Source organism: Tetrahymena thermophila (assembly GCF_000189635.1).
Source record: "Tetrahymena thermophila SB210 genomic scaffold scf_8253891, whole genome shotgun sequence".
NCBI classification, from domain to species: Eukaryota; Ciliophora; class Oligohymenophorea; order Hymenostomatida; family Tetrahymenidae; genus Tetrahymena; species Tetrahymena thermophila.
Window position 1 is genome coordinate 55075 of NW_002475961.1, and position 10800 is coordinate 65874.

The following is a 10800-nucleotide window of genomic DNA, read 5'->3' on the forward strand; positions in this document are numbered from 1 at the left end:
AAATTTGTGCTCTTTTGTAATTAATTTAACAATCTTCAATTAATTCATTCAAAAATAAATAAATATATTATTACCAATGAAAGCTGAAGTTTCTACTGACTGCTAAGCTTATCAAATTAATATATGTTAACATCAAACCACTATTCTAGGTAAAGAAAACTCTTTTGTTGCTCAGTATACATGTATTTTGGACATTCTCTTTTGTCATATGATCTCATAGAGCATTGTATAGGATTAAATTTTCCATTTGCTTTATTTAATTAAATTTGATAAAATAAGTAAAAAAGTTATTTCTACTAATTAAAAGATTGTACTTGTTATTTTTTTACTTTGGTATTTAATATAAGCTGAATTCAATATGTTAAAACTTTGCGAAATCTAAACAAAATTGTTTTAATAAGCTAAAAATACGATAATAAATCTTACTCCATTAAATTGATTTTCAATAATAAGCTTATTTGAGTATACAAAATTATGAATTCTTTACTGTTCTGCTTAAGAGATTAGATCTGTAGATATATCCTTCCTTTTTTAATGTTAATTTTTAAACATAAAAGGCTGTTAAAAGAATATTTACCACTGAGCCAACACGTATTGCATATAAAAAAATTAAAACATCATAATGCAGACAATAGCTGAGCCAATAGTAATAAGAATTAAAAAAGCAAATTTAATTGAAAGAGGTATTTTAATCTTTAATATTGATCTTATCATTTATGCTTTTAAAATGTTCTAAAAATAACATTAATTAATTTAATTAATTACTACTTATAAGCTTCTATTAATGAATTTTTAATTAATTTATGTGTTCAGCTTGGCGATTATATTGCAATTAATTTTTTCTTTCTAAATCTCTCATAATTAACAAACATTTTTAAATTTGTTTTTGAAAGTTACTGATTCTTCCTTGAAATGTCTGTCTCAAAATAAATAAAATGGTTGCTAATTAATTATAGCAAATAAAGGATATTAATATAACTTAGTATAAATTTATCTTAATATTCAAATTAAAAAAACACTGCTCAAATAGAAATTAATATTAAATTATTATTTCATCAATAGAATACTCCATATTTTTACTAAATCCAATAATAAATACGCAAATAATTTTTATAAATATCTATGTTTACTTTATAATAACTTAAGCAAGCTGCAAATAATAGTAAACTAAAAATTAAAAAAATTTTATTTGGTGAATAAGAAGCTTAACAATGAGCCCTCATCCTGATTTAAAAAAAACTAAAAAATTTTTTAGATTACTTTTTGGCATAATTATTTAAGTATCAAAAAATATAGTTAGTTACTCAATCCTTTTTATTATTTTTTTTAATTTATAAAAGCAGTTTAAAAATTTTTTCACTTCAAAAATAATGATTTAATCATACATGATTAATAGATGAAATCAAATGATAATTTAAATAGGAAAAATTGTTTTAAAAAGGATTTTTTTGTCTAAAAATCTTTAAATGTGATTTTATCAACTTTCAAATATTTTAATATTTGTTTCTTGTTATATAAAATTATAGGTTACTGTTTTTCTTTAATAATTAATTATGATTATAAAGTCTCTTTACTTTCAAAATAAAGTGTAAAATATGGATTAATTATCTTCCATAAAACACTCATTTAAATGTTTCTCCACATATAATACACTTTAAATTTTTTTCTTATTCAAAAAGCAGTTAAAATTTATATTGCCTTATATTTCTTAAAAACAAAGTATATAATTTTTATAAAAATGAGTAATAAGTAGAAATAAGTAATTAGAAAAGATTTTTGTTAAATATATAAATATATTTGTTTAATATCATAAAGTTTTTAATTACAATCAAATTTTATTCAATTTATAGTACCAAAAAGAATTAATTTAATTGAAATAAATTTTTATTTATTTACTTATTTTTTGTACATGAGTTTTTAATAATAAATACATTCTCCTAATAATTACTACAAAAGATTACTAACTTTTCACCACTGAATATAAATTCTGTATTTTTATTTGTAAAGTAAAACCAGCTTCCAAAAAATTCACCTGAAAATCATACTTTACTTTTTTATTTTTTTTTCATAAAAATGTAAGAACATCTTTTTACAATAATTAACCTGTTTTTTTTGCAATTTTAATTTACAAAATTATTTCTTTTTTTTATAATTTAAATAACTCAATAAATATTTTACATATATTATAAATTATGCAGAGAAATACTTTTATTACATTTATAAATAATTTGTATTGAATTTTAAATCAAAAATATTTGATGGTGAAATATAAACTATTAATCATAAATTATTTAAATTGCAAAAATCCTTTTTTAGAATGACTCAGTATATATTTATCTTATGGATATAAAGATTCAAAAAAAATTATATTTGTGTTACAGAAATTTTTTTTTATTTAAAAGCTAGAATAATAATTAATGATACTAAATATTGTACAAATGAAATAGATATGCTTAAGTGAAATAAACAATTAATAATCATGAAGTTTTAAATCAAAGGAAAACCTTTTTTTTTTAAATAACTCAAATAAATACATACTTTGCTTTGAATTTTATGATTCGAAAAAAGTTGATGTATCAAAAATTCTGCTAACAAAAATTTTCTGTTTATTTAAAAACCATGATTTTAATTAATGGTAAATAACATTTAATTTATAAATCTTTAATTTTAGATATTTATGAAAGCAAAAATCAGATAAATTGAAAATATTGTTATTTAATTTTCTAGCCAAAATTATATTTTATTCATATTTATGCCATCTTTTATAAATCAAAATGTTGTTTTTCAAACATTTTTTTTACATTTTTTAAATATTTTCTTAGTATAAATTTTATACTGAGTATTTTATTTCTTTCTTGAAGTAAGGGTTTATTTATTTATACTAATTTTATCTTTAACTATTCTTATTTGATTAAAAATCTGTATTTGAAATCAAAATTTGCATAAATTAGATAAAATTTACAATTAATTTTTAAAACAAAATGTATTTTTTAAAGTCTCATTTTTGTTTGATACAGTTTAATAAATAAATAAAGAAATGAATTTATAATATTTTTAATTTATTTTATTTTGTTTATGAATAAATAAAACTATCAAATTAAATAGATTTCATTAACATTATCAGCTGATTATCTTTATGAGGTTAAGGTGCGTAAAAGATTTTCGATAGAATACATTTCGATATAACGTTCTGATTATTGTAATTAAAATTTTGCTTAATAAGTAGCTATATTGTTAAGATCTTATTAATCTTTTGATTATTTTGTACAATCATTTTAATGGTAGTTTTCATTAGTGCAATTTTTATTATTTTATAAATCTATTAAATTAAGATTAAGAATTTGAGAAATGTTTTACAGAATTTATTTATTTTCAATCAAAATTAAAAAATTTTAAAAGAATTCATTGCAATTATTGCTCATGTGTACTCCAAAATTAATAGCAATTCTTTTTTATTTGCTTTAAAATATTTGTTTAGCATAAATGAGATTTTCATCCTGGTTTCTATTTAGAAAATTACAAATAGTTTCAGCCCATAAAGGTTTTTATTAATCTCCATCTTAATTTTCATTGTTTTCACATTATGAATTCATATTATTTGGGAAAGTTTCTTTTTAAATTTCTTTATATATAAAATCTATACAGTAAAGTAATATATTCATAGAGAAAGGTATCCTGTGGCAAATTATTTAAGTGTACTGCCCATATGTATAAATAGAAAAAGTATCTTTATCATTTTTTAAAAATTATTCGCCCACTTATTATATGATACTTAATTAACGTTAAATATTATCTATTGAAAATAGATTATTGGTATTAACTAAAAACAGTAAATCATAGGAATTTTCATTATATTTCTAAAGTTCTTTGTTCATTTCCAAATAAAATTACTATTCTAGGCTATCTTAATTATTTAAATTGAATTGATATTTTTATTCCTCTTTAAGTTATGTTTGTATTTGATTAAGTTTAATTTTTAAATGCTTAGTTTATAATTCAGAAATTAAATTTTATATCAGTAATAAAACCTATTTTTAAATAGAGGATTCTAAGTATTTATTTTATTCTAGATATTCTATCAAGATCTTAATAGACTACAATTAGCTCTATTCTCTATCTTGAATTGATAATTTTATCTGGAGAAATTATAATTTTCTGCTAAGTGACAAAGTAGAATGCTTTATTTTATTTCTTATTAATTTTCTTTAGGTATTTTTTTCACTATTTTCAAAAGAACCATTGTGGTTTTCACTAAAAAACATAGGTATTTTCTTAAATGAGAAATGAAAACTCATGTTAGTATCTTATACTTAGCATTTGTTCAAATTTATTTCGTTTAATAGTAATTCAACCATGATTTAAGCCTACTAATTTTTTTCTTACAAAAAATATATTTCAGCAATTAAAGTTCTGCATATTTAAATTTGAAGTTCAGAATAGCTATTATAAGCTAAATTTTAAATTGATATAGAAATATTTAGTAAATTTAATGCTTATTGCAAGATGGACGAGTTTTTATAATCTTATTTCCTTTCATATGAGTAAATTAAAGCAACAGCTTGCAATCTCAGCCTTTTAGATAGTTTATACATCAATTTTACACCATTATTTAATTAAATTAATTCCCCTTAATTGATTTTATTCACAAATTCGCTAAGTGAATTTATATTCATTTCATATAGAGTGTATTAAACTGAAGATTAAAAAAACGAAGCTGCATCTTCAAATTGGGATTCTTTTAATTACAAAAGACCTAAATTCATGTAACAAGAACCTGTGGCATTTAAATTATTAATATTTTTAACCCTTTAATTTAGAACTGAATAATGGATAATAGAAGACTGATAATTGCCCATTTTTTGATTAAATTAAGCTAGTTTAATAACATTTTCTAATCCTTTAAAAGTGTCAATTATAACTTACATTTCTTTGAAAATACCTTAAATATCATCTAGTTCCATAACTGTTGATTTGTTGAGCTATGTTGACTCTAAAATAGAAGCATTAGAGCTTTGAGCAGCATTTTAATGGTTATTTTAAGATATCTTAAAACTCTAAATATTATTTTGGGAAATACTGGCTGCATTTTTTAATATATTGGATTTGGTTGAAATCTCTTAAAGAATTCTTTTACTTTTAATCGATTATTACTATATAGTAGATAAGGGGAATTATTGCCGGTCAATCAATATAAAGAACCATAAAACCAAAAATTTAACTTACGTTAAATTTTTGGTTTTATGGTTCTTTATATTGATTGACCGGCAATAATTCCCCTTATCTACTATATATTACTTATTTAAAATTAAGCGGCTATGTTAAAGTACATTTTTAGAGATTTTTAAAATTTTTTACTCTTTCTCTGTTTTTAAGTAGACATTTGAAGAAACTTACTCAGATGTATCAAAAGCAATAGAACCGATATTTTTTGATAAAAAAGCTGTGCCAATCTAATTATTGATCAAATTTAAGTCAGTTTAATTTAATTTTTGCATTCCATTAAAATTTATTATATTATTTGAAATGGGAGCTTGCTAAGGGATAGAATTGTTGACTATAGATGCATTTATTTCTTGCTTTGGATTTTAAAAAATTTATGGCTAAGAAATTTACACATTTAGATCTTTACGACGAAGAAAAACAATTAATTAATTTAGAGGAACATCATGGCTATTGTAAAGAAATACAAAATATCTAATGAGAAAAGTAATAACTATAATAGATGTTATAACTGTTTCAACAATACTCAGAGTTTTATAATATTTATTAAAATTAAAGTTTGCTTCCTCTATAAGATCTCTAATATCTTTATGAACTCTACCAAGAAAGAGGTTACTTAAAGCGAAAGAAGTGCTGACTCTTTGCATAGTTAGAGTTTAAGCAATTTTTAAAGGATAGACTAAGCCAAAACTTTATTAATAATTGTTAAATTTAAGCATAAAAATAATATTTCCAAATAAAAAATAAAAAAAATGCTTATTTACTATTTCTTATTGTCTCGAGAAAAGCTAATATAAAATGGATCTATGTTTTGCTTTTAGTAGATTGAATAGTTTCCATTCTATGAATATTAAATAATATCAGTTAAATTATTGATAAAGTAATCCCGTTCATACAAAAAATATGTAGATGTTTAGTTGTATTCAATCTAATCCCAAGACTTAAGTTATTAGCTATTTCTATTCCAGTATCGGTGATTAAATATCTATTATTTATTTTCAAGTTTTGATTTAAAAATTATTTATTTGAAATATTATTTTTTTCTAATTGTGTAAATAATTATTTATTTACTGTCGCATTTATCTTATGAAACATAACTGAATATCCTTCATAGTCGCTAGTAACGTCATCATTATCTTACCGAGCAAGAATCTTCTCTCTAAAATTTTCTATGCTGATGTTTAATCCCTAAACACAGCTTTGACTATTACTGTTCGTAGCCTTGATGAAAGCTGAAGCAACTACTCCAATAAACTATGATGACTATAACAGTAAAGGAACATTAATGTTTATATCTAATATTTTTTAACAAACAAAATAAATTAAAAAAAATAATTTAATTTTTAATTTTTTAAAAAAAGCTGATCAGCTTAAAGCTAAATATTTGCTTTTAGCTTTTAAATACAAACAAATTAGCTTTCAAAAAAAAACATTTTTTCATATAATTTTTGTTATTACGATCATTTTTAAGAGCTTCTAAGTACCAATCGCGACATCTAGGATCAAAAGCCTCTAGAAATTATCCTGGCATGCAAGTTTCATAAGCTGCATTCTCATAGTTTGAAGCCCTATTTATATTGATAGTTAAATATGATTATCAATTGATTTAATTATCTACCTAGAAGGTGCTGTAGACATTAGAGAATCTGAATAAGTTTTACTTTAGAAGGTTGTTTCAAATAAATCATTCCCATAAATTTTATAAATTATTTTGAAAATAAAATTTTCAACTACTGACTATTATTTAAAAAAAAAAAAGGAGTTATTTACAAAATAATTTGAAGTGAGTTAATTTATGAATTTACTTTATGCAAAGTGTCCTGCTATTGAGCAGAAAGATTGTTATAATCCTAAATATTTCTATGAAACCACTAATCTAAAAATAATGGATTTTTTTAAAATAGTGTGTAAGCAGCATTTTAACAGAGTTATTAATGATAGCTTCTCATAGAGCAAAATACTGGACTGTATTTAGGATGTACTAAATAAAATGTACAAAAAAAAGAAAATAAAACTAGGATTTTATTATTATTATTATTAATGAGAATTGATTTACTTATTATTATATCTTAATCAACTTTTAATTTGATAGACTTGCTTAGTCTCATAATAAAAGCTATCTATTTGATAATAAAAGTATATTAATTAGTTTAGATTTAATTTAATTTGATATAATTAGATTGATTGATTGATGCTCACAAACAAACCTTATTTAGTAGTGTTAACTAAAAAAACAAAAATAACCAAAACTTTCAAACTAAGATAATAGTTATGCGCTTACATTATTTAACTAGCTTTCGGCAATGACTTTATTAGGATACACAAAATTATGAAGTCTTTACTTTTCCATTTATTCAATCCATTAATTAGTGAAGACTTTCCTTTATTTTATTTTAAGTTTTAGAAAAATATATTTTTAGAAGGCTAATAATGATAGTGATGATTATCTCAATTTTAGATGATGAATGGCAATGATAAAATTAATAAAATGTAAATAATTATAAAATTAAGCGCTAAATATATTACCAACTTTCAAAGGTATCTATAAAATAAAAATACTGCAGAACTATCATCCCTACAAATCCAACTATAATAGGGATAGAAATTGTAGAGACGAACTTCAGCGACAGTGGATACTACATTTATTTTATTAATTATTTTTGTAATCTAAATTAATCAAAAAATCAATTAATAATATAAAGGTCCTTAATTAAGAGATTGACTGATTGATTGAGTTGATTAAGAAATATCTTAAAATCTGTGATAAAAATCTTAAAAAAAGCATTTATTTTTAATTCATACTAATCGTTTAATTAGATTTTTTTAGATAAATAGTTAGATAGTTAATTAGTTAGTGGGATAATTAAAAAACTTAGATAAAATTTAATTTATGTACAAATATTACTTACTGATTTTAAAGTAAGTTATAACGAATCCTGCAAAAAAGTTTTTCTATTGTTTTTAATCTTACTTTAAATTAGATAGACATGTATTCATTATTTGGAAAATATTTACTTTGTTGAGTTATTAATTACTTTTTATTTTTTTAATTAATTCTGATCAAGATTACATAAATATGATTGATAATATAAATATTACCAAGTCATTTAAAAAAACCAAGTACAATGTAAATTAAATTAATATTTTCTTGTAAAGTATAAGATTTTTTTTCAAATTTTTGTTATAAAATTAGTTCATTTATTTTCCATTTCTATAAAAGAAGTTTATTTTTATTATAATTAAGGTATTCCAAATAAAAATAAAATCTATGTACGCAAATTAATTCAAACCTAAAAGAATTATCAGCTAAGATTTCACTTAAATATTTATATTTTAATCTTCTTATTTTTTTATTTAACAAAAAAATATTAAGATTGACATCGACCCTAGCTATAAAATTCACATAGATCACTTTTTTAAAATTCAAATTATTCTATTTATTATTTACCACATATATATTAATTTAGTTTAACCTTAATACCTAATATTATTAAATAAATAAATAAAATATTTAGCGAATCGATTATTCCAATTTGGTAAAATAATACTGTTTATTTTTTTTTGAAAATTGAGAATTTTGTTTTTATTTTTATTATATTTTTTAATTTAATCATGAAAAATATATTTTTATTTAACATTTTACTTTAAAACAAAAAAAACATAAAAAGTAAATACAGGTATTGAGGATGGATGATGAAAATCAAAAAATAAATAGATTTTTTATATAAATTTGTTCTACAAATTTTTATTAAAAACTCCCCTCCTAAATAGTTAGTTAGTTACATAGATTTTTCTTTATTCCCCAAAATATTTACTGTTTTAAAAAGTAATTAATCATTATAAGCAAATACTTTTAAAAATCGAACACATAAATTTGTAAAAGCTAAATTAAAATATTTAAATAAATAAAAAGAAAATAAAATCACGCTCAAATTTTTCAAATTCATATCACTTTAAATTATTTCATATCTTATGAAATAAAATTGAAATGACTATTTATTAATATATATGACAAAAATAGAAGAGTATTTAGTTTCTAAAAATAAAGGTTTATTCTATAATATCAATTATTTTCTACCATTTAAGTACATCAATCATAAGCAAATATACTTTTTTATAAATAAAAAAGAAATTCACAAATTAATTCATCCAGTGAAAAAGCTAATTTGGGTAATTCAAACATTATTAAATCTAAAAAAGGTAATATCAAAATTAAATTGTAATACATGCCACAAAAATATTCAATAAATACATAAGTAAATAAATAAAATATAAAAGAATACGTCATTTATTTATATTTATTTAATCATTTCTATTTTTGTAACTAATAATTAAAATGGGTTTACTTTATTAAATTTTTATTAATCAGTTGGTTACCATTTAATATTTTCAAAGCAGTTTATCTGAAATTAATTTTTACTTATAGAGCAATCTGTGCTGTAAAAAAATATTCTATAAGTATTACATTTATTTTAATCAAAATATGCAATCCTTTTTAGCTTTAATATTTGAATTCTAAAAAATAAAAGTTATTTTTGTAAATTAATTTTATTATTTAACTTATTAAATTCAGTTTGTTTGGTTAATAAAACACATATTGCTTTATTTAATAAACAAAAATAAAAATTATCCTTTTATTTTTAAATTTAGTTGTAGCATTTATTCATAAATCTATTTACAAAGAAAAATTGTGTTTTTTTTGAGATGAATAGCAAGTAACACTTAATTTTTCTTATTTTATACCAAATGAAAAATTAAAATAATTGTTATTTTTAACTAATTTGTAGACATAAGTCAATTTTATCATAAAAGATCTTGTCTAGTTTATAAAAACTTTAAAAAATAAATATAATTGTAGTCTAATACCTTAGTTAAGTTAATGATACATCTAAAATTCTTCTAGTTTTTAAACAATTTTTGTATCCTATTTAAAATATGCCTATAATAAAAAAATAGATTACACCAACTTATAATTTTATCAAAAGATTATTCATTTCTACGTTTAGATTATACTGATAATACTAATTTTAGATTATAATTAGTAAATAACATTAAACATTATCTTTCTTTTAAATAACTTTTTTACTTTTGTATTAAAACGTTTTTGAGATGAAACCTCAATATTAATTGAAATATTAAGAGCTAACCTTGTTATTACTTTTAAAAAATAAATATGTTTTCATTATGATAATATAGCTAAATATAATTGAATTAAGACTCTATTTCTTACTGTTAAGAATACGCTTAAATAAAAAATAAAAGCTTCTAACCAAAAGTGAATATAACCTAAATTTTTCTGATTTCTTAATATAAGTAACTTAAAAAATTAATATTTTATTTGATTTTAATAATGCTTTTTTCAATAAAACCACAACTTTAATATCATTTTCATGGTTATGTATTGATAATATTAAACTCAAAATTAAATAATTTATCTATAAATTAATTCTAGTCAATCTATCTTATTTTTTTTTCAATTTTATATATTTCATTAAAATTTTAAAATGAAATTTTATATTAACTCTGAAAATCTCATTTTTATTTTTTTGCAATCAAATGAAGAAACTGTTTTATAAAAAA

At 20.2% G+C, this 10800-nt stretch overlaps 2 protein-coding genes across 2 annotated transcripts; both read right to left on the reverse strand. All coding sequences in view use genetic code 6, as the record gives it.

Annotated features, from left to right (window-relative positions):
- Window positions 1-44: 44 nt before the first annotated feature.
- TTHERM_000680700 (hypothetical protein) lies at window positions 45-552 on the reverse strand (the record flags this gene model as incomplete). Its single annotated transcript, XM_012800892.1, has 2 exons — window positions 45-250; window positions 315-552. 2 exons carry the CDS (start codon window positions 550-552, stop codon window positions 45-47), a joined length of 444 nt encoding a protein of 147 aa, XP_012656346.1.
- Window positions 553-3092: 2540 nt separating this feature from the next.
- TTHERM_000680711 (transmembrane protein, putative) lies at window positions 3093-7875 on the reverse strand (the record flags this gene model as incomplete). The annotated part of the gene is made up of 9 exons (XM_012800893.1): window positions 7747-7875; window positions 7502-7601; window positions 7277-7340; window positions 7026-7201; window positions 6839-6957; window positions 6679-6788; window positions 6292-6515; window positions 5985-6205; window positions 3093-5910 (listed from the first exon to the last, which is right to left on the reverse strand). Exons 1-9 carry the CDS (start codon window positions 7860-7862, stop codon window positions 3093-3095), a joined length of 3948 nt encoding a protein of 1315 aa, XP_012656347.1. The 5' UTR covers window positions 7863-7875.
- Between the last annotated feature and the right edge of the window lie 2925 nt (window positions 7876-10800).